Here is a 26,777-nt window from a genome sequence, read left to right as displayed (position 1 = left end):
CCGCGGAGCGGGGGGGGAAGGGCCGCGCCGCCTCAACCCAGCGCTGCCCCCCGGCCCCGCTGCGGGCACAGGTACCAGGATAACGGGGCCGGAGCGGGCGGGGGGAGGCGGAACGGAGCGGGGCGGGGCTTTTTCGTCCTTCTCCGCCGCTCCCTGCCGGCACGGAGGCGGTTACCGGGAGCTGTGAGGCGGGGCGGGGCGGGCACAGCTCGGGGCCGCGCGGAGCGACGAAGAGGAGGAGGAGGAGGAGGGCAGCCGGGCAGCCCCGCACGGCGCGCGGTGGGTACGGGGCGAATGGGGCGGGGGGAAGTTCCCCGGCCCTGTCTGTCGGTAGCAGCCCAGGGGCGCTCGGCGGGCCGTGGTTCCACGCTCCGGGCCCACGAGGCAGAGCTCCCAGCCCGGTGCCGGGAGCAGCACGCGCTCTCCCCGCTCTTTGTCTCTCCCCTCCTCGCTGCTCCAATCTCCCCCCCTTCCCCTCCCCGTCCGTCTGTCCGTCCCTCCCGAACTGCCCTCCCGTGTCCCAGAGCGTCGGTCCTCTGCCGTTATCGGGGCTCCCCGTACCCCCAGCGCTGCGTTGCCGTGCGAGGCGCTCGGCTGTCTCGATGGATGCACTCGGTGACAGAACTAATGAAAGGTCTCTGAAGAGAGAACGGGATGAACGGGAGGACTGGCTGTTGCTGACAGCTCAGAGGAGGGATGCCCGGCTTGCTGCTGCCTCTTCGAGCGGCTTCTGAGGCTGCGGGACTTGCTTTCATCCTGGTGATCGCATGGCTAAAGCTGGAGAATCCGTGCCAGCCGCTGCCCTGCCCTGAGAGCTGCTGGCAGGTCTCGCTGGAGGGCATGGGCACATCTCTGAGGCTGCTCAGTGAGTCCTGGTCTGTGTGGCCGCAGACTCTGGGCTTTCTTCAGCTGTTCTTTGGGCATTGTGAGAGTCGCAGGGCAGTGGCTGCAGGACTGTGCCGATAAAAGGCCGTTATGTTGTCTACCACACCAGCACTTCCCTTAAGTAAACGATGAGTTAAGTGAAATGATGGTTAATCTTGGATGGCTAATCTTGGGACTGAGGGACGTCAGGAGCAAATCATTTCATGCTGCCGTTTGACTTTTAGGGCTGGAGGCGTGTAAGTGTTGTGTTTGCTTTTTTTATGCCTGAGCAGGTGTGGCTGGGAGCAGCCAGCAGGCGTCGATGATGGCATTTCGTTTCCCTTTTTATCTCTGAGTCACAAACTTGCAGCGTGCAGTCTGCTGTCCCTTCTTTACCTCTCATCTCAGTGAAACCTGCTGCATGGGAGCAGGCAGGATGCTTCACTGTGGCTGCTGTCGCTCCTTTGCTCTGTGCCCCGCCTGCACCTGCAGGTTGGAAAGGAAAAGCTTTTGGTGACCTACATCATTCTCCCTGCAAAATGGAGTGACTTCAGAATGGCTCCCCATGGTAAACTTTTTTTTTTTTTTTTTTCCCCATGATTTGGCATCTTAAATAGCTCTAGCTAATAGCTAGTGGGTTGGATAGCTATTATTTTTCTTAGTGCAAAGGGAAGGTCGATACTTGGCTCTGTGTCCCTGTGCTCTGCCATCCAGAGCCCAGAGTGCAGATGGAGTGATTGCTCTGCCCAAGGGGAGCAGGAGGAAGCAGTAACTCCTGCTGGGCTTGAGACCTCAACTGTGCAGTGACTCTTCCTTTAATCTGCAAAATCAATTTCAAGTTATTAAGGCAGAAAAAGAAAAAAACCTTGTTGTGGTTTTCTTTCTTAAGACGTTTCATGCTCAAATTTGGTGCTGATTTTGACAGCTCTCATTTCTCCTTTACGCACAGGTGTGCTGTGAGCCTCGTGTTTCCCTTCAGGAGCCCTGTCGTTTGGCTTATTTTGCTTGTGAAGTGATTACACTCTTGTACAGAATGTTTGCCCTTGGAGCTGTAAGATCTGCTGTCAGGCCTGGAGCGCTGGCAGCGTGGCCGTAGGCTGCAGCACATCGCTGAGTGCCCCTGAGCCAAGCATGTTGGTGGGAGAGAGCCACCCCATGGGTGGCTGCAGGGTGGCAATGTGCTGGAGCCCTCCTTGCATTCCTTTTTCAGCAGACAGGGATCTTGTGCAACCGGAGGCAGCGACATTTGGTCCGACAGCCACTGCCAAGGTGAGAGTGCAGTCTGCCAAGCCAAACAGGATCTTGTTGGTTATGAGAAGGGGAAGGGCAGCCAGCGCTGTTGGAGATGCCACTGCCTGGAAGTGGGCAGGCTCTTGTGCGGAGGGCATCTGCTGTTGCAGAGGAGCTGGCAGCCCGGTGTGTCTCTAAGCTGCCTGCTGGCTGAGGGGCTGTGCTGGCTGGGATAGCAGCTGAGGTGGTGAGGGCAGCTCAGGAGCTGCAGCGAAGGTGTTTAGAGATGGCAGTTAATGTGTGGGAGAGGAAAAATGTCTGTGCGCTTGATAAATGTTGGCACCCTACAGGAGCTTATCAGCTAATTCAGTGCTTCGGATTCCAAAGAGCTGGGCTGGCTTTGTCGTGTTGGAAAGAATCCCTTCAGATCAGGGGGATAAATAGAAAGTATGAAAAGGACATTTGTAATGGTGCGGATTCTGTGCTGACTCTGCTGTGTGACGGGGTCCTGCTGCCTCCCCCAGCCCCAGGGCATTGGCAGCACCACTTTCCACAGTCCAGGCCTCAGGACATTGTCCCACGTGGGAAAGGGCTCAGAATGGAGCAAACCCTCTGGATTCAGTACTTCTGGGACTGCTGGTTTGTGTTGCCTGAGCTGCTGCCCTTTGGGGAGCAGCAGCAGGTTCACAAGCTGTTTCCATGTTGGCAGGACGTTATGTTTTGGACCTCCTGGCTTGTTTATTTCTTCTTCACAACCTGCTCATGTGTGCATGTACCTCCAGTGCCTTCCACCTGCACATCAAGGCAGTGCTGAAGCAACAGATGCTCTGCAGATCAAAGTGATACCTCCCTTAAAGCTGCTGGGAAAAAAAAAAAAGCTGAAAAGCAGAAGGAATTTAGGTCTTTACTTATTGCTTTGTTCTCACTATGCCAGGTAAAAGCTAATTAAATGCTGCTTCTCTTGGCAGACAAGTCCTCTACCTCTTCCTGCATCCTGGGGAGCTGCATTTGGGCATTCATAACATAAGCTCGTGTTTCATAGGTGCATCTCCATCTGTTGTCTGTAGTAGCAATGTTTTTTCAAGGAAGCATTCCCTGGTCAACAGCTGCTACCACCTCGACCAAACCTTCATTCTTTGCTTATACAGGCTTTGCCTTTTTAGACAGATGAGCTCCTGTGGGTGTGGTGGAAGCTCAGGGCCAGCGATGCTGCACAGGTTGCTCCACATCACTGCTTTGGACTCAGCACTGTGCTGGAACGCAGCGGCGAGGAGGAGGAACTGCAGCAGAGCTCACTGGTGTATTCTTGCAGGGTGCAGCAAGAGGAGGGGTGGCTTCCTCTGTAGATATCTTCGAGCAAATGACTTCCTCCAAGATAGGAGCCTGTTGGGCTCGGTGCATGGCAAGGCTGAGGCTTCTCCAAGTCCCAGTGAACAAAAGCTGATTCAAGCTGACTAATGCAGCGATTGCCAGTTAAACCAATAGCTTGCTCTTTAACGAAGGCACCATTAGCTACTTGGTTTCATTTGCCATCACATGTAAAAATCACTCTGAGCTGGGACTGCTGTTTTCCTTCCCAGCAGCTTTTACTCTGCTGCTGGGGAAGTTCTGGTTTCTGTTTGCCCTCTCAGCCTCCTTGCTTCCTCATTTATCCATTAGAACCACAGCTCAAGAAATCAGAGCAATTCTGTGTTAAACTGAACTTGCCTTACACCCCTACATACTTCCTGCACGCAGTGCCTCTGACAGCACAAACCTGAGCCTGTCTCCTTCTCTTCCCCCTGGCTGCCCCTCCGTGTGCTCTGCAGACCACAGAGTGAGCAAGGAGTGCTGCACCTGCACCCAGCCCTGTGGCAATGCACGGTGCTGCACGGTCAGGCCAGCCTGCTCCTTTAAAGTGAGGCCGTGTAAATACAGAGGAACAGAAGTGGGCGTCTCCTCTCCTCGAGTCCCTTTGCAGAACAGCAGCTGCCATGCTGCAATGCTGTGTGTTCCAGCTGCAGGCAGTGGTGGCAGTAGTGCCTGCGCTGCGCTGAGTTCTGTTGGGCTGTCTGTGGGATGTCACTTCTCTCTGAAAAAACTTTATAACTACCAAAGGTCTTCTTGCTTTATTTTTCACTGCTTCCATATTTCTTCCCTGCAGAGAGAAACATCCCAGAATTACGTGCTTTAGCATGCTTAACCCGCAAAGAGGACATTAGGGGTCCAGAGCACTTGGAGGCTGTTGCATGAGCAGCACTTGATGGGAGACCTTCCTTCTCAGGCAGCCATAGGCGTGTGCTGCACTGCCCTTGTGTTTGTTCTAACACCGTTCTTTCCTCCTCCTTGACAGATCTTCTGAATTTGGCTCCTGATTAAAGCTGACAGATAATGGAAACATTTCCTTGGCGATGTCTCTGGGGCGACTCCTCCGACGTGCCTCCTCTAAAGCTTCTGACCTCCTGACCCTGAACCCTGGTGGCAGCAGCACTTCATCTTCCATACTCGATGGGGAGATTATCTACTCCAAGAACAATGTCTGTGTCCACCCACCTGAGCTGCTGCAGGGCATCGGGGAGCACCACCCAGGTGAGTGGGTGCTCACTCACCCTTTTTACCCTCTCCTGTTCCTGGGGACTTTGTTCCTGTCAACATCTGCACACCAGTGGGGCACGAGGAAGGCAGGCTTCAAGGCACCGAGGAAAGCCATCCACAAGCTGATCTATCAGCTGTTCTTTTAATAGGAAAAATTGACAACATTTCTTCTTCTGGTAGCATAGATCTACCTGTTTCAGAACATCCTTTTGTATTCCCAGAAGATGAACAGTTGCCATTTGAGGGCAGGAACTTCTGATGCTCTTTTAAACGTGTATGGTTCAGAGAAGCCAAGTATCATCCTGTAACTGTTATTGCTAGAGTGGCCTCACCAACCCTTGGTAGAGGGAAAATAAAACCTGATTGTGGCTGCATGCACTGGCATAAATGAAGATAAATACTGCCCCTATCCCTTTATTCTCATCTGTTACTGTGCTCTTTCATGTTTTCATCAAAGAGAGCTGTGGCTACTGGCTTAACTTCACAAAACTGATTATTCTGTGAACGTTGACCCACGCTTCCCCTTTCGTATGTGTGACTCTTCTATTGGCTTTCCGTGAGAATTGTAGCCCTTTGGCCATACTAAGGTAAATATTCTTAAAAAGAAGAAATATTCAGCTGGCACTTGACATTGTTTAACTAACAAACAGTGAAAGTTTTTCATGTGGCAACATATTTCAGAATTTACTCTCGATTAATAATCCAGCCAGGAAGTTGAAAGCGTTGTATGCAATTCCTTCACTTAAGCCAGAGGGAATTTAGGGTATGCAGAAGCCATGTGCAGACCTGAAATTATTTGTGAACACTGAGTGATGCTGAGAACTCCGCAATTCATGTGGCAGAATTCTCTCCTGATGACAAAAGCACTTTGCCCTTGTTGCAGTGGTGGTGAAGAGGGGAGGCGATGAGGAAGGTTGTGCCTTAGGCACTTTGAAGCTGTGTTGTAACCAATTGCTGCTTTGCTCTCCCACAGGCTATCTGTGCCTCTACATGGAGAAGGATGAGCTGCTCGGCACCACGCTCATCCTCGCCTGGGTCCCAAACTCGCGCATCCAGAGGCAGGATGAAGAAGCCCTGCGTTACGTCACCCCCGAGAGCTCCCCGGTCCGCAAAGCTCCCCGCAAACGAGGCCGCCACGCTCAGGGATTTGGCATTGCCCACACTGAGCCAAAAGGGGCAGCGGTCCTGAAGGAAGACATCTTGACTGTGTCACAGCTCGTGAAGGACGGGGCTTACATCAGTTCCCCTTCTTTCGATGGGGAGAAGCTGCCCCAGAGCTGCGTGGCAGCAGACGGCGCCCAGCAGTCCCCGCAGCCTGCGCACAGCGACTCAGGAATCCTATCGACAATCAGCTCTCAGGATGAGCAGAACAGGTCAGAGCCGTCGGTGGAGGAAGGGCTGGACTGCAGGCCAGAGCCAGGGGAGGACGAGGGCTCCCTGGAGCTGTTTGCTGATGATGTGAGCAGGGACAGCACTTTCGACTCTGATTCTGATGCCTTCTCTTCCCCGTTCTGCCTCTCTCCCATTAGCGAAGCCCTTGTGAAAAGCAGTAGTTCTGTGTTTCTGGATAATGAAACCAGGTGAGTGCATCCATTTCTCCAGTTTTGGGATGAATTGCTGGGTTGCTGGCTGCTGAGCTTGGGGACGTTAAGGGAAACCGAGAAGCTCGACAGTGACACTGAGCTGAATATCCTGTCTGGCTTCAGACTTGCTTTAATTTCCCCTTGGTTATGACACCTGTGTAATTCACAGGAAATTGCTTGTTGGCCAGTCCTGCTCGTTGAACTGTGGCCTTGTCCATCGTGCAGGGCTGTGCACGTGTGGGCCTCTCAGGTGAGCTGCCTGGAGGCCTGGGAGCAGCATTACTTGAAGTGGGAAGGTCCTCCGTGGATCTTGCTGGCTCTGTTGTGCTGTGCTAGCTGCTGGTACAAAGCCACATCAAAGAGTCTGGCTGGCATCCTGCGAGCCTGGCTTCTGGGCAAGGCGCTGCAGGGACAGGAAGGCTGCTTTGCTGACAACAAGGTCACACTAGGGCAGAAATATGAATTCTGAGATGTTTAACCTGGCTAATACGGTCAGCATTGGTGCATCCAAAGATCAGTGCTTCTCGATGGCACCTGCAGTCAACTCTATGGGGGAAGAGGGCCCCCTGGCAAAGCAAGGCTTTATCACTGTGCACCTGATCACTTCCACATTGATCCGCGGTGTTTCTGGCTCTCTGCCCTGCAGTCTCCATGCTGTATCACTCGATTCCGTCACGCAGAGGAGAGGTGTGTTCATGAAGCACCCCAGGGCTGATTTTAAGGATACAGCTGAACTTGAAACTACACTTGAAATTAGGAAAAACAAGTTCTACTTTGTGTGTGTCAGCAACGCGCGGGCTGCGCGGAGACTTGACGCTCGGAAGGAGTTGGCCTCTGTAGTTCATGGTCTAATCTCAAACCCAGAGAATACCAGTAAGAACAAGTTTATGGAAGGAAGCGTTTTAAGTGGTTTAACCCTTTCTGAATATTTTTTTTGAATACCTAAGTGTGGTGGTGTCAGACGTTTGTATTGGCCTCATGTTTGCCGCAGATCTTAGCAGCACGCGGTCATGAAGTGTGAGCCTGGGGAGCTTGGGGCTGCAGGGCAGTGCTCCCTGTCCCCCCCGGACACCCCGCTCCCTGCAGAGCACCTTTGTGAGCAGTGCAGGCTGCTCAGGCTGGCATGAGGTTTCCAAACAGCGTTGAAAGAGAGAGAGAAAAGAGGAAATCTGAAAGAGAGAGCTCTTGCAGCTCTCTGCATGCTCATCTCCTGTTGACAGCTGTGGGCCATGAGAGGGCTTTGGGAACTAGATGAATGGTATGAGACATACCTTGAAAGCTTGGAGAGGCCTTTGAATGAGTTAAACACAGCTTCTGACAGCTGACTTTTCCTTCTTCCATTCTGTGTGTGTTGGCTGACTCCGTGAAATAGGGTTTGCAGTTTCACTTTTGCTGGTTCCAAGGTGTGCTTCTCCAGTGAGGTTTTCCTCCAGTGCTGGGCTGCTGTTTGGGCCTTCAGCTGCACGTGCTTTCAGAGAATGTTGTGATTAATTTGACTTACTGCAAAAAAAGCACATCGGAACTCCATTGCCACCAGCACCTTAGTTTGCTTCGGAGTTGTAATTTTATTCCTGGAAGCAGCACGTGATGCTGAGCACGCTTGAGCTGTTTCTGTCACTATTACAAAAAAAAAAAAGTGCACTTCCTTTTTTAAGTATTGCAACCTGAGTTTTACTGAGTGATCATCAACCAGATCGTTGTCTGGAACAAACTTTAGGAAACCTCTATTTATTTCACTCCTTTTTAGTGATAACATCTGTGTTTGCAGAGTCCAATAGCGAAGAGGTCAGTTGCATTATGTCCCACAGCACTGACCTGTGATAGAGAAGACAGTTGGTTTGTTTTGGGTTTTTTTTTTCTTCTTTTTATGTAGATAAAATACAATTTCAGCTGTAAGTCCCTGCTGTGTGCATGCATGCTGCCCTGGCTGCTGGGGAGCCCTCTGCTGGCTCTGCCTACCTGCTGCTCCAGGGGGCTGCTCCTTCCTTCCCCTCTATTTTATTTTAACTCCTCTGGCAGCAGCCTGGAAGCATCTTACAGTGGATGTGGCTCTCATAATTTGCAACAGATTAATTAAACAGACCTTTCATTGTTTGGGGCTTCAGGCTTGAAAGGCTTTTGTCCAGTGTGTCCATTCTTTTGTGCCAAATTGTTCCTCCCCACAGGGCCTTGTGCATGATAGCTGCAGATCTGGGTGCTGCTTGCAAACTGCTCGAGTCAGAGAGTTTGAGCAGAATATTCTGCAAATGTCTTGCCCAAAACTCCGATTCCCAATGCTCACCCCAGCTTTCAGGGGCAGGGGATGTTGCTCCAGGATTCACCACGAGCTTGAAAACAGCTTCCTTGTTTCGGAAGGATTTTCTGCTGGCAGCTCCTCTGCAGCAGAGCTGGAGTGCGAACAAAGTTAGTGCTGCTGGCGGCAGCTCCCTCCCTGCCCCCCGGCCACCACCCTCCCTCCAAAGAGGAGCGACTGTTTCTGGTTATTTCCCTCTCCTTTGGGGAGCTGCAATAAAGAGAACTTCTACTTTGCTCTGTGCTTATTTCAAAAGCTGCAGCGGCGCAGTGCATGGGTTTTCCAGCTTGGCTGTCCCTTCCATGCAGTTGGGTACCATGAGAAATGGAGAAGCGTGATGTTGCAGAAGAATTAGGCTGTGTTGGGTCAGATGAGATGGAGATGGGCTGCTTGCATGACACTGGACCCTTGGGACCTGCTCCTGGGGGCAGGATGGAGCTGCAGCCTCAGCACTGTGTGTGAGGCAGGGAGCGGAGCAGGGGCAGGAGGGAGCTGGGAAGCCTTGGAGTTGCACAATGAGTCAGTCATTTTAAGTCGACAACTCGCTTTTCAGAGCATAAGGAAATAAAAACGTATCCATTGTTGGGTTTTGTTTTGTTGTGTTTTTGTTTTTTTTCTTCTCAGTTTGAAAGGCTGCCAGGCTCCCATGCAGCGATCAATGCTTTCCTCCCATTTACACAATTCCTGGGGCTGGGGAGAGGGCAGTGCCCCATTACCAGCACACATTCGTGCTCCTTTGCAGCTGGGTTGGGCCGTGGGCAGGAGGGGGATGTGTCCTCCTGGTTCCCGTGCCCCTGCTGGCCCTCAGGTTCCTGGGGGCAGCGGCTGATGGGAGGTGGTTGCACAGACAGTGGCTTCATCCTGAACTGCGTTTGTGTGGCAGAGGAGAGATGCTGGAAATAAAATGGTCTCCTTGTGTTCCTTTTCTCCCTTATCGCTGTTATCTGTCAGGAAACATCTGCTTAGCTTTGAAGGGCACTGGTTGAGGACAGCGGGATCTGAACCCGGCCTTGGGCTGTTGCTGCCCTGCTAGATTACTCAGCTTCCATTTCCCCATCAGCAAAGTGAAACCAAAAGCTTTTGGTACGTCCTTGCGACGAGATAGCATCTGACACCTGCATGATGTCACTCAGTGCTTCTAAAATCACTTTAGCTGGTCGTGGCAGCAGCCCTGTGCCAATCATTTGCTGAGGCACTTGGTGCTCTGTAGGGATGCTTTGGATCTGTGTCCCCAGCTAGTCAGGCCAGGGGCAGTGGAGCTGTGAGGGGCTTCTCACTGCAGCAGTGAACCACGACTATAGAATCACAGGATGGCTTGGGTTGGAATGGAGCTTTACAGGCCCTGCAATAAACGGGGACTACATCTAGATATGTGTGCTCAGTGCATGCTGATCATGCTGCTTTGGATGCGGCCCAGGGTCTTGTTGGCTTTCTGGGCTGTGAAGGCACCATGCTGTCCATGTCCTGCTGCCATCCATTGATGCCCCCAGGTCCTTTTTGGCAGGGCTGTGCTCCATCTTTACACCCCCCAGCCTGTGCTGATAGCAGGGGCTGCCACCACCCAGGCGCAGGCCTTGCACTTGGATGGGTTGTACCTTGTGAGGTTCTCCTGGGCCACTACTCAGCCTGTCCAGGTCTCTATGGATGGCATCCCATTCCTGGGATGTGTCATCTGCAAACTGCTGAGGATGCACTTGATCCCACTGTCAGCATCACTGAGGATATTAAAGAATACTGGTCCCAGTGCTGACCCCTGAGGGACACCACTGCTCACCGATCTCCATCAGGATGCTGAGCCATTGACTACCACTCTCTGGGTCATGAAACAACCTTTTCATGCTGGAGCTAAACCACAGTAAAGTTCTCATGCTCCGAAGGAGTCATGAGTGCACGTGAACAGCTCTTACAGGCGCAGCATGCAACGCAAGCAGCAGCTCCTTGGGCACGCTTGATGCAATCTCTGCTAGTGTTGCTCAGTCCTTCCTGGGGAGCTCATCAGCAAATGGCCTCCCCAGGGATAGCACAGCGTGCTGTTGCATCATGATGTTGTGGCAGCACCTCGGTGCCTCTCAGCCCCCTGCAGACCAGGCCAGGGAAGCGTATGGGCGCAGCGGGGCTGCACACCCACTGCCATGCTGCCAGGGGTGGTTGTGTTCCCAGGGCTGAGGGAATTGGGCTCTGGGTTCCCAGCTCCTGTAATTTCTTGCAGTGTCTTGCATCACTCTCGCCTGCTTTTGGTGATTTCAGCCTCAGGGCCTGGCTCTGGGTCCGTGTGGTTTGAGAAGTGCCGCTGGTACCTGGAGCAGTGCCTGTAAGAACACCACTGTCCCTCAGTGAGGCTCTGCTCCATAATAGTGGGGCAGCTGTGGGCTCTCGGCAGGGCTGTGCTCTCCCAATCCACTGTGAGGTTGGGCAGAGCCGAGCAGCAGTGTGGGCATACAGCTCCGTCTTCCTTTGTATCAATATTTGAACAGCAAGCATGTTAATTATGGCAGGTTTGGTTTTTTTGCCTCTGTTGGTTTGCTGCCAGCTCTCTGTGGAAGAAAAATAGTGGCAGCTAACTTGAGATCAGGAATTACGGCTCGAAGGGGCGGTGGAGCTATTTGTTTGGGATTTTAATTGAGGAATAGGCAGGTGCTGCTGAGGTCTGCTCCCACAGACTGCTTCACGTTAAGCACACCGGTGGTGTGATCAGTAATTCACTCCTCTTGCTTCTAACACAGAGCACCCACCTCCTTTGGGCCCCCAGTCTGAGCACGAGGGCAGTGGTAGCGGGCCAGGTCAGAGGTGCACAGCTTTGGTGTTGGCAGAGAGCTGCCCAATGTTCCCCATCCACTGCTTAGAGCCAAGTGTGTAAGACAAAAGGTAATCTTCGGGGCTTCCAAGGGACAGGCGGTGTGAAGGCTTGATTGTAATTAGCATAATTAGTGTAGGATTTTATTTTTGCATGGGTAGAACTGAAAGAGAAAAGCAAAATAAGCCATTGATTTAAAATATAAAATAAACACTGGTAAGAAACCTTCTCTCATCCCAAATGGGCTGAAAAGCAAACATTCTTTTTGGGGCTTTGCTGAGAAATCACTTTTTCCATCTCAGGCATTTTTTTAAGTGTTGCTTTTTGGGTACTTGGAGGGCATCACATCGCAGACCTGCGAGGAGGAAGGAGAGGCAGAACACATCAGTTCACTACAAACCTCTGCATTTCTGGGAGCCGCTGAGTGCCATAGGAAGGAGCAGAACAAATGCCGTAGGACAGCTGAGGTTCCCCAGAGGACACGGGCTAAAAAAGGTGAAAGAAGTGCAATTAAGGGAGCTTTTCAGCACAGAAAGTTAATTAGCTACTAAATAGCATTCATTTAGTGCAGTTCAGCGTGGGGAAATTTATGTTTTGAAAGCAAACAGATCAATGGGAAGCTGTGGAACAGGCTTTTGGGAAGTCCATGTTGACACTGACGTACTTTGTGCTGTGACGTCCTCATGGCTTTCAGCAGTCTCCCTGACAAGTGGGAAGGACTGCTGGCTTTGCTCTGTGTGTGCCTCCACACGAGGGTGTTCCCACATCTCATTTTGGGATTCCTGGCTGTGTGCTCATCCTAGCTCCTAACCGCCCCTTCCCTGCAGGTTAACGTGGATTGATTCTACTGGGGCTCTCCGAGGCAGAGGGGCTTCAGTTCCACATGGTTTCAGCCCAAGGGGGAATTCTGCACGGCTCCCAACATCGTTGCATGTTCCCACCAGTCAGGGTTTGGCACTGGACTTTTCTGCCCTGCCCGTGTCCTTCCATCGCTCTGCAGCATCATCCGGTGCGAGCAGGGCTGTTTTGGCAAACTGCTTTGTTCCATATTACCTGTGTTCTTTTGCACTTCGTTCATCTATTGCTGAAATCAGCACGTTTCACAATTCATTATACATGTATGTTGTCAAGGACACTCTTTTATTTATCAGAACAATAGATTTGGGCTCCAGCTACCCAACCTGACCTCACTTTGTGCCATCGCCGCACTCAGCGTTTAGGCGTTTTGGGATATCTTTGAACTTTTATTGATGGATTATTTATTTGAAGCCATCTGTCATTGGCGTTTCAGGCAGCTGATGCTGCCGTGAGCTGCGTCACCTTGCTGGAGAGAATCGGAACTGGAAGGTCAGTGCCTGTGGGGAGCTGTGGAGAAGCAGAGAAACATCAGCCCTGGGGAGGGAAAGGGCACATTGTTCCCATTTCATGGTGCTCATACATTATGGTGATGCTTATTGTCTGTAAACAACGCTTCACAAGGCAGCGTGCAGGAATAGATGGGGCTGTGAGGCAGGCTGCAATTACTGGAGGTGTGCTTGAATGCAGTGGTGATGGAGAGCCAAGGGGAGAGGGTTTGGCTTTTGCAAGAGACTCTGGGAGGCGGCTGGGAGGCACTCAATAACTGCCACATCCCGTCTGCCATCCTCCCTCTTATAATTACACGTGTCACATCTTGTCATAAAATGAGTTATTAGATCTTTGTCGCTAAAATAGCCTTCCCATGTAATTGGTGCAGCTCTCTGCCCTGGCTCTGTAACAGTAATAACAACTGGTTTCCTGTCTCTGTGCAGCAGGTGCGTGTTGGCTGGACGGTAAGTCAGCCCCACTGCTGCAGGTCAGCCCCACAGTTCCTGCAGGTCTGCCCCACTGCTGTAAGTCATCCCGTTGCCAAGCAGTTCCTGCTGCAGCTGAAGCACAGGGCCAGCCTCACGCAGGCATTATGCTTTGTAGATGCTGCAGAAGCTCATGGAGCATAGAGGCATTGATTGCTGCAGCTGATGGTTGGGAGAAAATGCATCACTCCCTGATCTTGCAGCAGCAAGACTGAGATGTATTTTGTAACAAGAGAGTGATGGGACTTGAGCAAAGAGAAAAGGTGTCACTGGCCTTGTGGCTGTGTCCCTGGGCTTCCTGCCTCTAGGTTTGCTAATTCTCCTGATAATCTTTTCCTCTGTCCCTTCTGTTCCCTTGGGGATTGCATGTGTTCTCCTGGCAGTCTGCTGTCTCTGGCTCCCACGGCCCCAGCTCTCTCTTAAATATTCCTCCAGCATTTTGCCTTGCACTGGTGCAAATCCCTCATCCAGCAGGTATAATAGTCTGGCTTTCATAAATAATAAATGGGAAAATTTTTCCCTTGTGTCTGCACATCAAGTGTGCCTGGATGGAGAACTCCCCAGAAGCCACAGAATCAGTGCTGTTAGTGCTACGTTCCACTACTTGGGTACGTTAACAGTGCTTTAAGAAGTAGACCCACAGTTTAGAGTCTTTCCATTCCTTTTTATTGTTCTTTTTTTCCCCAGTATCGATGTATAAAGGAAAAAGTGACCCTAAACACTGCGGGGATTTTTTCCCCTCAGTTCCCACAGTGCCTGAACGCACACGGTGTGCATGGGGCAGCAGATCCCAGTGAGCCATCGCTGTGCCTCTGTTCAGCTCTGCACACAGATACAAGAACCTCTGCTCAGTCTTAGAGTTGGTTTGAGTCACCCCTTCCAGGGCAATCCTGTGGAACCAGCTGTGCCTGCTGAGTGTTGCTTCACAAATACCAGCTGCTTACAGCAAGCAGTCCCACACGGCTGCCTTGCACCAGGACTCCTGTTATTTTTGCATTCATGTGAGCTACAGAGCGCTTTAGGAAGGTGTTACATTTCGCAGCTTGAGCTGAAAATAGCACTTGAATTTTCGCAAAGACCTGTACAGTTTTCATGGGGAAGAACTTCAAGATCTCCAAGTCCAACCCCAACCCATCCCCACCATGCCCACTCACCACAGTCCTCATCATCATGGCTCTGGAACACCCCCAGGGACGGTGACACCCCCACTCCCTGGGCAGCAGTGCCAGTGCCTGGCTGCTCTTTCCGAGTACAAATTTCTCCTGCTATCCAATCTGAATCTCTGCAGTGCAGTGCAAGGCCATCGCCTCTCATCCCATTGCTGTTAACTGGGAGCAGAGCTTGACCTCCACCTCTGATACAAGCCTACATGCTGTTGGCCGCCTTCTTGGTGGCTCACATTCAGGCAGCTGTGCCCCAGCACCCCCAGGCAGCTTTCCAACCACCGTGCCCCAAGCCTGCAGCGTTGCATGGCGTTATTGAAACCAAAGTGCTGCACGGGCACACCGAGACAGAGCAGCACATCATCACAAATGGAGCCATGGAGCTGCTCTTCGAGCTGGCAGCCGAGCGGCGTTTGTCCATACACAATGCTGCAGAGTGGAGGAAGGGGCTTTGGGGGCTGCTTCCCATGCGGGTGGGCGCTGAGGCTTTGAGCCATCCGTTGGAACCGTTAAAAATGTAACCCACAGCCAAGGGGGATGTCCGGAGCCCCGGCCATTGGGGTGCAGTGACCTGAACCACGGGCAGATGCTGCGCGCGGGGCTCGGCCCTGTGCAGGAGCACCGCAGCCGGGCTCGGCAGGCATACTGATGTGCTGTGCTGCAGATGCATGCTGAGTGTGTGATTTTCAGCGTTCAGTGCCTACATTGTTAGATAAGCGGATTAGAAAACATTGCATAAAGTGGCATTGCAGGGGGCTGTCTTTATACCTGCTACTTGCCTTGTTTTGCAAACCCTGATTTCACAGCGGAACCCATTCAGAGCTTGCTCTGAGATTGTTCACATGTATTGGCCTTTTTAAGAACCGAGGGGTCACAGTTTCAGATTCACTTAATTCTCAAAGCAGTGATATTTTTCTTTTGGGATCGGGGCTGGTGGCGGGCATGCAGGGCCTTTGCTCTGAGCTCAGTTTGCTCCTTGGGGTGGATGCATGGGTGCAGCATGCTCCCAGCTCCCTGCAGCATGCTGCTTCACTCTCCTGCTCCAGGCTGGCTTTGAGCTCATGTGTCACTTCCCGCTCCTTAACTCCCCAAGTGCCAAGCTTGCAAATGGGAACCTGAAGCCATGTATGTCTGAATTGAGGCTTGTGGGGCTTGCTTGCATGGATCAAGTTCGGGAGAAGCCTCTTTTGGTCTTGCTGTGTTCAGAAGGACTTCACAGCTGATACCCAGGGTGCCCAGCTCACCTCCCCAGGCAGTGGTGGGGAACACATCCACCCTCTCCAGTTCTGTGTGCAGCAGACCAAACCCAGGAGCGCCTGTTGGGATGGCAGGGCATTGATTTCAATAAAAATCATTTAATCTCTTTTGTAAGCAGCCTGTTATTGATTCCCTAGACCTGCCCTGAATTCCAATGTCAGAGCTCTGGGAAAGATGCATAGCCTTGTGGCAGCCGTGATTGTCACATGCAACTGCAGCTTCTGGCTAACGCTGCTGGGCTCTCCCCTCACTCTGCTACAGGGACACAGGTGATGGCTGCAGGGACACAGGCGATGGCTGCAGGGATGCATGTGATGACCACGTGCCACGTTCCCACTGCTGCACAGAGAGCCCCAACGGCAGCACCCAGAGCCCAGAGAGCAGCGGGAGAACGCAGGGAGAGGAGCAGCAGAAGGTGGGAGCCCTGGAGCAGATCTGCGGAGTCTTCAGAGTGGACCTGGGACAAATGAGATCCCTGCGCCTTTTCTTTAGGTAACCTTTCTTTAGGCACCTTTCACAGAGGTGCCGTGAGGCAGGCTTCAGGGGTTTGTTCTCCAGGAAAGATAAAATGCAGTTCCTTGGCATACTGGGAGGGTAAGGGTGCTCTTAGCAGCACGAGGGAAGCTCTTGGTGGAACAGCCTCACAGTGCTCCTCTGGTTCACTGGTCACATCCAGAGCTGTAAGATGGTTTTTGCCTTGTTTGAAGGGAGGGCTTCATTGCAGTTTGCTTTCCTCTCACTGCAATCTGATGTCCCCTTCCTGCGGGGCACCTCCTCACCCTGCGAGGTGACCTGAAGAGGAGAAGGCTCCAGGGAGATCTGTGCTGGCCTCTAAGTGTCCAAAGGGAAGCTGTAGGGAAGAAGAGGACAGACTAGCAGGGTCTGCTGATGCACAGGTTGCCCAGAGAGGCGACGGTGCCACATCCCTGCAGACAGCCAAGGGCAGGGATGGGCTGTGAGCACTGATGGAGCTGTGGGTGTCCCTGCTCAGGGCAGGGGTGGCACCAGATGGCCGTTAGGGTCCCTTCCAGCTCCAACCATCCTGTGATGGTATGATTCTGATTCTGACCCCACTTTGCCCTCCCCACAGCGACGAGGCATGCACCTGTGGGCAGCTGGTAGTCGCCAGCCGGGAGAGCCAGTACAAGATCTTCCATTTTCACCATGGAGGCCTGGATAAAGTGTCAGAGGTGTTCCAGCAGTGGAAGTACTGCACCGAGACCCACCTGAAGGAGCAGGTAGCGGGCAAGGTGGGGCAGGGGACTTCTCACAAGGAGTTGGGGAAATGAAGCAGTGAGGTTCCATCACTAAACAGGGCAGCAAGGCACTGACTGTTACTGGGATACAGCCAGCAGTTAGCTGGGAGGTCTTGGTTGTGTTTGTTCATCCTCATCCATTCCTGTTCTGCCTGTGGAATGTAGAGCAGATAAGGCAGGAACCTCGTTAGGGGGTAATTTTGCTGGCTGTGGTGTGCAGGTAGATCAGCACTGTGCTCTGGGTGGTGAGGTGGCTGCAAACCAATTTCCAATGCAGCAGTGCACTGCTGTCCGAGCCTTTCATCCATTTTGTGAAGCATAGCATGCTGCATCTGAAAATGTTTTGACAAGGCATCTTGCCATATTTTGTTCAATCTACATACAAATGTGATAAGAGCTGTTTAATTATCTGTTTAAGATACTATATGTGCTTATTAGTAACAGTGATTTTTAAATTTCCATCCTTCCCACAGAGACCCCTGCTGCTTTTCTTATTGTGGTCGCATGGGCTCACTTTTTGCATTGAACAACCTTTGATTTTTAAATTAAATGTCAGCTGCAGTCTTGCACTGGGATCAGGAGTGCCCTTAGAGAGCCTGGCAGTGCCGTTCCCCGCTTGCCTAACAGCAATCCCTTTGTATATGGCCAATCATATGTAATTTATTGCAGGCATTCCTGGCAGGGTGAAGTTTTGCTGTAAGCAGCATTAATTCGCTTTCAGGTCAGGGATAAGATGGGGGGAGGAATAGGAAACTGTGTTGTTTTTGGTGGTTTTTTATGATGAAGCTGTTTTGTGGCGCTCTGATTTTTAATTATTCTAATCACTCGTGCTATTGTAATGGTTGGAATTAAGAGAACAACCTTGCTAAGTGCTGTGCCTGCTACAAGAACCACAGGGAAAGGTTTTGCTGCTCCCCACGTCTCACGCTGTGCCGCTATCTGCCTCCCGCCTTCATTTTTGTTCTGTTTGGTTTTGTTTTGCTCCCCTCGCTCAGCAGCTCGCTGATGAGAAGACATGCATGCAGTTCTCCATCCGTCGGCCCAAGCTGCCCTCATCAGAGACTCACCCAGAGGAGAACGCCTACCGGCGCCTCGACGTGTCAGCATGGCTCAGCCACCTGAACCACTGCGGGCAGGTGGAGGAGGAGTACAAGCTGCAGAAGGTGAGTTGAGGCTGCTGCTCTGTGCTGGGCAGAGTCCTGCAGTGGAAGCTTGGTTTGCTTTCGGGGCAGGTGATGTTGGAGGGGATGAAGGTTGCTCGTGGTGCACGGTTAGAAGTGTTGGTGGGACCGCAGAGCGCTTGCAGGTGAGATCTGAGCATCATCCCAAGGAGGCAGCAGGGTGGGTAAACCAACGCGTCTGTGCTCTGCGCGCTGTGAGCAAATCAAAGAAAGAAAAATTGAGATGACTGTATGAAAGAATGCGGGGCTTTCAGGGGAGCATCGGGTCCGGGTCTTGAGAGGGGTTTGCAGTGAAATGCGGTGTCTCCAAGATTGGGGATTAAGCCGTGACATGAGAACGACACGTTAATCATAGAGCCACTCCAGGGGGGGTTATTGACATTGAAATGAGCCCGATTTGTGTCTCGTCTGGGAATAGAAGGCCAGCACTTTCCCTCTAAACATGTGCAAATTGCAGGAGCTTGAATCAAGGCGTCACTTGTCAGGAGAGAGCTGCAAAGCCACGCAGCACAGTGGCAGGCAGTTCCTTGTTGCTGTTTTTGGGAATGCTAAAACTGAACCGGTCCTAACTTCTGTTCAGACAGCCAAGGTCAGGCTGGACGGGGCGCTGAGCACTGATGGAGCTGTGGGTGTCCCTGCTTAGCGCGGGGGGTGGGACCAGATGCCCTTCAGCATCTCTTCCAACTCAAACCTTCCTATGATTCTATGGTTCTGTTCTTCCTTCCAGGCCATTTTCTTTGGTGGGATCGATATGTCCATCCGTGGGGAAGTGTGGCCTTTCCTGCTGCACTACTACAGCTACGAGTCCACCTCTGAGGAGAGGGAGGCACTGAGGGTGCAGAAGAGGAAGGAGTACTTTGAGATCCAGGAGAAGAGGTAACAGAGTGGCTTCAGCCTCGGCTGCTCCCCTCTCTTTAGCTGCTAACTCCAAAGAGCTGCTGGGGACAGAGGTGAGGGGAGCAGATTTGCTCTCAGCACAGCCAGTCTTACTCCAATGTTATCTCACCCAGCTTCTGGAGCAGCACCAGCAGCACCACAGGCAAGGCTATGGCCTGACATGCTAGGCTTAGCAGGCTGAAGGTGAAAACAGGATTTTAGGTTTCTTCATGAATGTATCTGGATGTAAAAATAGGGAAGAAGAAGATATGTCAAATTTAAGGAAGTTATCTGTGCTTTGCAAACTGATTGTGGGTACATTTAAGCTGGAGAGAGACTGTGGTATTATTATTTTGGAGTAAATTGCAGCAGAGTGGTGAGTTCTGGTGTGACACCCACAAGGAGCAGTGGAGAGCATCATCAGCTGCTCCTGACGTCGACTTCATCACAAAACACACTGTGTCACCCACTCAGAACCCAGGAGGCCCCTTCTGATAATGCCTTTGGACAGAAGATGTGCTGTTCTGGACAGACCACTTGTCTGCTTTTCAACTGATGAGAAAACTCAGTATAGAAATAGGGTTTTTTTCTCAAAGCTAAAGCTGAAGTAAGGCTGTTTGTTCTTTGTGACGGTCCTGTGCCTGTAGTCTCAACGTACCTGTGTGGCTGTTCAATTTTCAGGCTTTCCATGTCTCCAGATGAGCAGAAGGATTTCTGGCGCAAGGTGCAGTTCACAGTAGACAAGGATGTTGTGAGGACTGACCGCAGCAACCAGTTCTTCCGAGGGGAAAACAACCCCAATGTGGAAACAATGAGGTGATGTGTCTGATCTCAGCGTCCCACACAGTGCCCTACTGAGCACGTAGGAAACTCCAGAACTCCCTGTGGCCCAGGCTGCCTCTGCTGCTGCCTTGGGAATACTGAAGAGCATCACACATAGGATGGCTGGACCAGAGGATGCAAAAATAACTCCTTCCCCAGAGCTCTCACTACTGCCATCCCCTAGCTTCCCTGCACATAAAAGAGGGGGAGCCTTCTGCAGCTCTGGGGGTAAAGAGTGCTGCAGCAGGGTCGTGGGCAGGTGCTTATGGCTGTGGTTCTGCTGATGGGGTGGAAGACCAGCCCTCAGAGTCTCCTTGATGGGTGCAGGACTCGTCAACGTGTTCCTGGTGAATGGTTGGGGTAGGATGGAAGGGCCGTGCCCTCCACGTCTCACCTCTCCCCTTGAATGTCTCCTCCAGGAGGATCTTGCTGAACTACGCAGTGTTTAACCCAGCTATTGGGTATTCCCAAGGCATGTCCGACCTGGTCGCCCCAATCCTGGCAGAGGTCCTGGATGAGTCGGATACTTTCTGGTGTTTTGTGGGATTGATGCAGAACACCATCTTCATCAGCTCGCCCCGGGACGAGGATATGGAGAAACAGCTGGTGAGGAAGAGGGCTGGGCTCGGTTTGGTCCTGTCTGTAATTTCTCCCTTCCTCATTCAAACTGAAGTAATGACGTAAAGCTGTTAACTGGTCTGTGTGAAATCGTGCACCAAAGCCACAAAGCATCCGATGGATAAAATGAATCTCAGGTGATTGAGGCACTCCAGGGGCAATTATAGGCAATAAGTTGTCAGTCAAGTTGCCTTGGCTGTGCTGAAGGATGCTGATTCAAGGAATCTTTTATGGTCATCTTTTATTTAGGATTCTGCTGCCTTTTTCTCTGTGCTTCTGTCAGGCAGAGGAGACTCACTCATTTGTTTCCATCCTGATTTGGGGGCATTAGGTATGAATGAGGCGTAGTAGTGGAGCTGCAGCCCTCTGTATGAGCTTTTTTGAAGGTTTTAACATTTTTAATGGATATCTTTTTAATGATATCCAAATGAAAAGCCTTTCCTATCTGGCACAGTCACTTAAAATAAAGTGACCTTGCTGAAAAATAGAAACCTTTTAGGTTTGAACATTAATGTCAGTTGCTCGCTGGTCAGAATCCTGGGAAACACATTTTAAATCTGAACCCTCTTGTCCAGGTCATGGTGGCACTGATGTAAAATGGTAAATTTGTCATGGAAGCCTGGTGGGGTGCTGCAGGTGAGGTGCAATCGTTGTATGGATTATGCTCTGCAGCGTGCCCATAGCATCAGGCTTCTTCAAATCACTCACACATTGCTCAGCCCCCGCTGAAATGAAATGCTGTACGTAGCCACATCCTGTCTGCACTCGAGGGCTGCGTGCTGCTTTGCCCAGCCCGACTCTCCCCATCTTCTTTTAGCAGTCAAAGGATTTTCTTTTCACCCTCCCTGCTTCTTTGTGGAATAGCTGCAGTGGCCCGGGCTGCTCCTGGCTGAATGTAAGGAGCTGCCTGTGAGCCGGGGCCGTGAGCTGGGGCTCTGTGTGGGAGGACAAAATCCAAACCAGTGTTAGCAGGCCTGGCTTGTGCTGGGGATGTGGGGGAGCTCGGGGGGCTCTGGGGGTCCTGGCACACAGGCAGTGGCTCAGCCAAGTGCATCTCTTGCAGATGTACCTGCGGGAGCTGCTGAGGCTCATGCACCCACGCTTCTACCAGCACCTTTCTGCCCTGGGGGAGGACGGCCTGCAGATGCTCTTCTGTCACCGCTGGATCCTCCTCTGCTTTAAACGGGAGTTCCCCGACGCTGAGGCTCTGCGCATGTGGGAAGCCTGCTGGGCACACTACCAGGTGCGAGTCCATGCAGCACACAGGCAGTGTGCTTTGCTGAGCCCTCACCTCAGCACCCTGTGGGGTTCCTTAAAGGCCCTTCGTAGCAAAGTATCCGAAATAAGTTACACTGCAGGCATTCCCTCTCCCGCAGCACTCTCTTAGCTGAGATGGGACAGCTTGGTTTTGTCTTTGCCGGGTTCTGCTTTGACTTGCTGGAAGGTAACCTTGAAAGAAATGGGAAGTCATACAAATTGCACGTGGAGCTGCCTGGTGAAGGCACTGAGGAGCTGCCTGAGCTGCTTTATGCTCACAGACACATCGGCTCCAAAGGGCTCTGCTTCATTTACAAAACTGTTCATTCATCAAAATGCAGGTTCCCCTAATTTGAACATTTGCAGCACTGACACCTGAAAAGTCTGTTTCACAAGCTTGTGTTCCTTGTGGGCGTCTTCCAGCAGTTTTCCCTGTCAGATGTTGTGGGGAGACTGTAGATATTTCAGAGAGTCTGTAACTACCAAAGGGGTTTACCTGTAGAACAAAAGGATGGATGCTGCTCCCCAGCTTGGGGATGCCTATGCTTTTCAGAATGTGCTGACCATCCGTTCTGAGGTTCAGACTCCTCTTTAACAGCTGGACAATGTCTTCCCAGAGCCACCAGTCTGCTTTGAAAGCTGCGGCCCAAACCACACTCCCACACTTTAAAGGTGAGAGACTTTGACTCAGCTGTGATTCACAATCCACAACAACTCCTTTATGAGCACCACTAAGCAGAACTGGAAGGAGCAACAAATCTCTCTTCAGGACGTGCTTGTGGAGGGTGGGGAGCCAGAGCTCAGCTTCCACCTGCTGTAACCCAGCCCGTGTTCTCTTTGCAGACAGACTACTTCCACCTCTTCATCTGTGTGGCCATCGTGGTGATTTATGGGGATGATGTCATTGAACAACAGCTGGCCACCGATCAGATGCTGCTGCATTTCGGCAACCTGGCTATGCACATGAACGGAGAACTCGTACTCAGGAAGGTAAATGTCTGCATGCTGAGGTGGGCTCTCAGGCCCATGAGATGAGTCAGAGCATGGAGAAAACCAGGGACCGGTGCTTCATCTTCCTCACCTCCTGTATCCCCTGCTTGCCTGCAGCCAGCAAGAACAGGGTGATGCTGCTGGGACGTGCCAGCACACAGCAGCACCAAGCCCAGGCTGCAGGGCAGATGCAGGCACTGCAGTGCCAAGGGGCAGGAATCCCATGCTGAGAGCAGCTCCTGCTAAATCCACCTGCTGGCAATGCCTGCAGGCCCCATCTAACCTCCAGCTGGCTGTTCAGGAGGGGTGCCCCAAGTTTTGACTCCTATCACAGAGCTGAGCAGGGCCCGATGGCAACCCCAGTGCTTTGTATCCGCACCCTGGCACGTGGGAATGACTTTGTCTCTCTCCCCTCTAGGCGAGGAGCCTGCTCTATCAGTTCCACCTGCTGCCCCGCATCCCCTGCAGTCTGCACGACCTGTGCCAGCTGTGTGGGACGGGGATGTGGGACAGCGGCTTCATCCCTGCAGTGGAGTGCTCTGGTCACCACCCCGCAGCCGAGGGCTGCCCCTATGGGGGGCTGGTGGAGGATTCTTCTCCCAAGGCAGGAGGTGAAGGCAGGAGAGGAGTGAAAACACACGACATCTTCAATTTCCGAAAATAGCTGGAGAGGAACCGGGAGCGCCAGAGGAAGAGGGAAGGGCAGGAAGGATGTGCAGAGGAAAAATGTGGAGGACAAAAATGGAGGGGAGGTTTGTCAAGGCTCCGGAGAGGACTGGAAGGGGGAGAATGGAAGAGGGATGGAGTCTGTCTGCAGGAGAATGGCACCGTGTGAGCGGAGGAACGGGGGCGAAACGCACCCAACCAGGAACAGCGTTTGCACGTGCTTGGATTTGATCTTCATAGGAACACAAAGTGTTTCTAGACCTTCACAAGGACTTTTTTACTCTGCCTCTGAGACTGGACTGATTAGGAACCGGAAGTTGTACCTTGCTGATGAGAAGCGTGAACACTAATGAGAGCCAAGTGCCCCCAGCAGAGTGTGTGGCTGGTGGGGGGGGGGCAGGGCCCTGCAGCATCCCTGCACCCCGAGCACACGTGCTTCAACCAGAACAATGCCTCTTGGTGGCTTCTCTCTAACGCCACGACGATCATTTTAATTACAATCTGCCAAAAATAAACCTGCAGACCATTGGGACTGCAGGGGACGTATCTGTTCTGTTGGTGAGGAAGAGCTGGTCACCTGAAGGCCATCTCTCGCTCTCTCTGTTTTTACATGGCATGCCTGCTGGCGTGATTCTTCTCCTTTTGTACAGAGAGTGCACAGCCACGGGTCTTACAGCACTGCTTTCTGTAGTCAGGGTATTTCATAGACACCTTTTGGAGTTTACTTCTTTGTGACATTACAGCAAAGCTGCTGCTTTATGCTGCCAGCCACAGACTTTAGAACCTTGTTTATGGAATTCTGTTGTTTCTAGTGTGTTTCCAACGTGTTCCCTTTGGCTCTTCCCAACGACTGAATATTTTCTGTCCTTATTTGTTTTTGCCATAGGCACGTGGGGCAGACCCAGCGCTCCTCAGCTGATGCCACCCGTATGCACTCTTCCCCATCCTGAAAGAAAAACAAAACTTGGTTTGTTGCAGTTGTTTTTGCTGAGCTGTCTTTGGTAAACGTTTCCCTTGAAGTATTTTTGGAAGGACAGCATGTTTTCACTGCTGCCTTCTATAAAATCTGCCAACTGGAAGCTGTGCTGAGGCCTTGAGTGCAGCCATGTTGCCAAATACGAAACGTCTTTACCAAATCCACTGGCAGCCAAAGGTGTGTGCTGAGCCAAAGCTCGTGCCAAGAGGAGTCTGGGGAAAGCTTCCTTAGGAACGGACATGGAGATGGGCTAGCAGAGGGCCGTGCTGGTTTTGCTGCTTCCTTCTGCCCAGCGCTGTGGCACTGAGCCTGGCAGGCAGGTTGGTGCAGAGCACAGTGCTGTGCTGAGACCCACCGAGCACGTGCTGCTTCCCCAGTGGGAGAAGTCCTGGCCTCAGGCTGCACCTCGAGGCCGCAACGCTGTGCTGGGGCAACTCTAGAGGGTCCAGCACTGCTCCTGCTGCAGCAAATAGGAGGCAACGGGAGGAGCTGAAGTCGATAATTTCTGGTGTTATTTTTTCTGCCATTGAAATGTCGTGCAGCGATGTGGAAATCACTCAGGATTTGTTTGGTGACAAACAGCACTGCGGTTCTCCCACGCGTGGCACAGCCCAAAGCAGGGCACTGCTGGGATCTCCTTGCCCCCCCCGCCTGCTGCCACCCGATGTCCCACAGCAGATTTCAGCCATTTGCAGCGCCGTGGCCCCAGTGTTGGCTGCTGGTAACTCACGGTGCCTCTATTAAATTCACACTAAATGTCCACAGCTCTCTGTGCTGGCATCGTTCCTGTGTCAGACGGCAGTGGTTGGGGTTGGCTGTTCTCTGGGCAGCTGCTGCTCAGGGGAGCGACGTGGTGTTTGCCTGTTGTGAGCTGCACTCAATATTCCCCTTCCTCCTGCTCCTGTATTGGGTAGGGGGCAGCAGGCTGGGGGCTGCGGGGCTGCCATCCCCAGGGCTGCACGCAGGCAGTGAGCTGCAAATTGTGGGCACGGGAATGGCTGCAGACACTGCTGAGCTGTCAGTGGGGCTGTGCAGGAACACCATGCTCTGGAAGCTGGTGCATCACCCTCTGTGTCTCCCTGCTTGGCTCAAACACACAGCAGCCGGGACAGCTGCATCATGGTCACCTCGTGCCCAAAACGCCTTCCAACTGCTTTGTGACTGCTTTGTGCTCCTTGTGCCCACAGACTGCTCCCAGACCAGGCTGCTGGAAACCCAAAGGAAGCTCCTGAAATATTTTCACAGCCAATTTTATTGCAGTCTGCATTTCGGCCAAGAGTTCCCACAGAATCCAAGTGTCCAAAAGTCACCACCCTCCGAATGCAGTTGATTTCTTCCTCCAGCTCTGAAAGGCAGCTCTCTCTAAGGTCATGCTTATAAAGGGCTTTGAAAACAGTTCTGCTTCTAAGATCCTTGCTTCACTAACCCACACATCTGCAGCTCACAGGGCTGGGACCTTCACTCTGGCATCAGGCTGTGCCCCAATGCCCAGCACAGCTCTGCAGCACATCAGATTCCTCCCAGCATCTCACCATCCTCCTCTGTAGGTTTAAGCAAAAAAAAATGGGCTCTTCTCAAAGCTTGTGCTCTTCCCAGGGCACGGCTCAGGCTCCTGGGAAGCCCCTGGTGCAGCACAGCACAGGGATGGGCAGTGGAGGGATGAATGGAGGGAGGAGGAATGGAGGGAGGGAAGGAGAGATGAATGGGTGAATGTTTGGATGGATGGATGGGTGGAGGGATTGATGGACGGAGGGATGGATGGGGAGATGGGAGCCAATGGTGTGGCCACGTGCATCTCCCCTGGACTGTGCTCCCCAGTCCCCAGACCAGACATCCCTGCCCACCTCTGCACTTCTGGCATTTTGTTTTCCAACCCATCATTGTCTGCAAGCTGTTCTCATTAAAACTGATGTTTCACAGCTCACCTTTAAAACAAAGCCCCAGTTGGTCTCGAGGGAAGGGAATATCAAAGAGGTTTTTTTTTTCCCTCTTTCCCTTTGCAAGCCCAGTGCTGGTTTGTTCACATCCCTGCAAGTAAATAAATGAGCAGAGCCATGCCATGATGCAGTGGCACAAAAAATAGGAAAACAAAACCAAATGAAGATGCCTCTTCCTGCTGAGCTCCCCAGGGCCATACCTGGAACACGGTGTGCCAACAATCAGGGCTGGGATCTGCTTGCAGCAGGGACCTGCTCCACCCCATCACACAGTGCCAAATGCCCACGTATGTTTTGCTGGACTCAGAGCTGTACCTCAGTGTTATAACCACAGTTCTAATGAAGGTACTTCTGAAGCAGAATTACCCAAGCAGCTGTTCTTGTGTGAGGTCTGGATGCAGGAAAATTGCCTTTGAGGAGCCAAATCCCTGCAGCCGGGCTGGGTGCTGTGAGTAACCCAACCACATCAGGGGACCCCCAAAACACATTGGTGAGCATGACAGCACCACTAAGAAGGACCTGCTGTGACCCAGCACTGTTGGTCCACTGTTGGACCCAGCGCCTCCAGCCCTCTGCAGGACCGCCCCAAGGACGCACAGAGGTCCTGC

General features: G+C 52.2%; 1 protein-coding gene across 6 annotated transcripts; it reads left to right on the top strand.

Annotated features, from left to right (window-relative positions):
- Positions 1-42: 42 nt before the first annotated feature.
- Positions 43-25,627, top strand: TBC1D16 (TBC1 domain family member 16). 6 transcript variants are annotated; one of them, XM_042833073.1, is made up of 12 exons: positions 43-71; positions 4,427-4,662; positions 5,642-6,248; positions 15,852-16,082; positions 16,681-16,828; positions 17,842-18,009; positions 18,755-18,903; positions 19,585-19,719; positions 20,145-20,331; positions 21,407-21,586; positions 22,444-22,590; positions 23,009-25,627. In XM_042833073.1, the coding sequence occupies exons 2-12, from the start codon at positions 4,485-4,487 to the stop codon at positions 23,252-23,254; spliced, it is 2,376 nt and encodes a 791-aa protein (XP_042689007.1). In that variant the 5' UTR covers positions 43-71; positions 4,427-4,484; the 3' UTR covers positions 23,255-25,627. The 6 variants fall into 6 exon arrangements, with proteins under 6 accessions (XP_042689007.1, XP_042689003.1, XP_042689008.1 ...); XM_042833069.1 differs by having other exon boundaries at positions 16,681-16,840; positions 17,845-18,009; XM_042833074.1 differs by having other exon boundaries at positions 44-71; positions 17,845-18,009.
- Positions 25,628-26,777: the final 1,150 nt, after the last annotated feature.

The sequence above is a fragment of the Centrocercus urophasianus genome, unplaced genomic scaffold, assembly GCF_019232065.1.
Source record: "Centrocercus urophasianus isolate 14NV4802_14NV808 unplaced genomic scaffold, USGS_Curo_1.0 seq_40, whole genome shotgun sequence".
Lineage (NCBI taxonomy): Eukaryota > Metazoa > Chordata > Aves > Galliformes > Phasianidae > Centrocercus > Centrocercus urophasianus.
The sequence above is the reverse complement of the archived record's forward strand: the minus strand, read 5'-3'. Positions and strand labels throughout refer to the sequence as shown.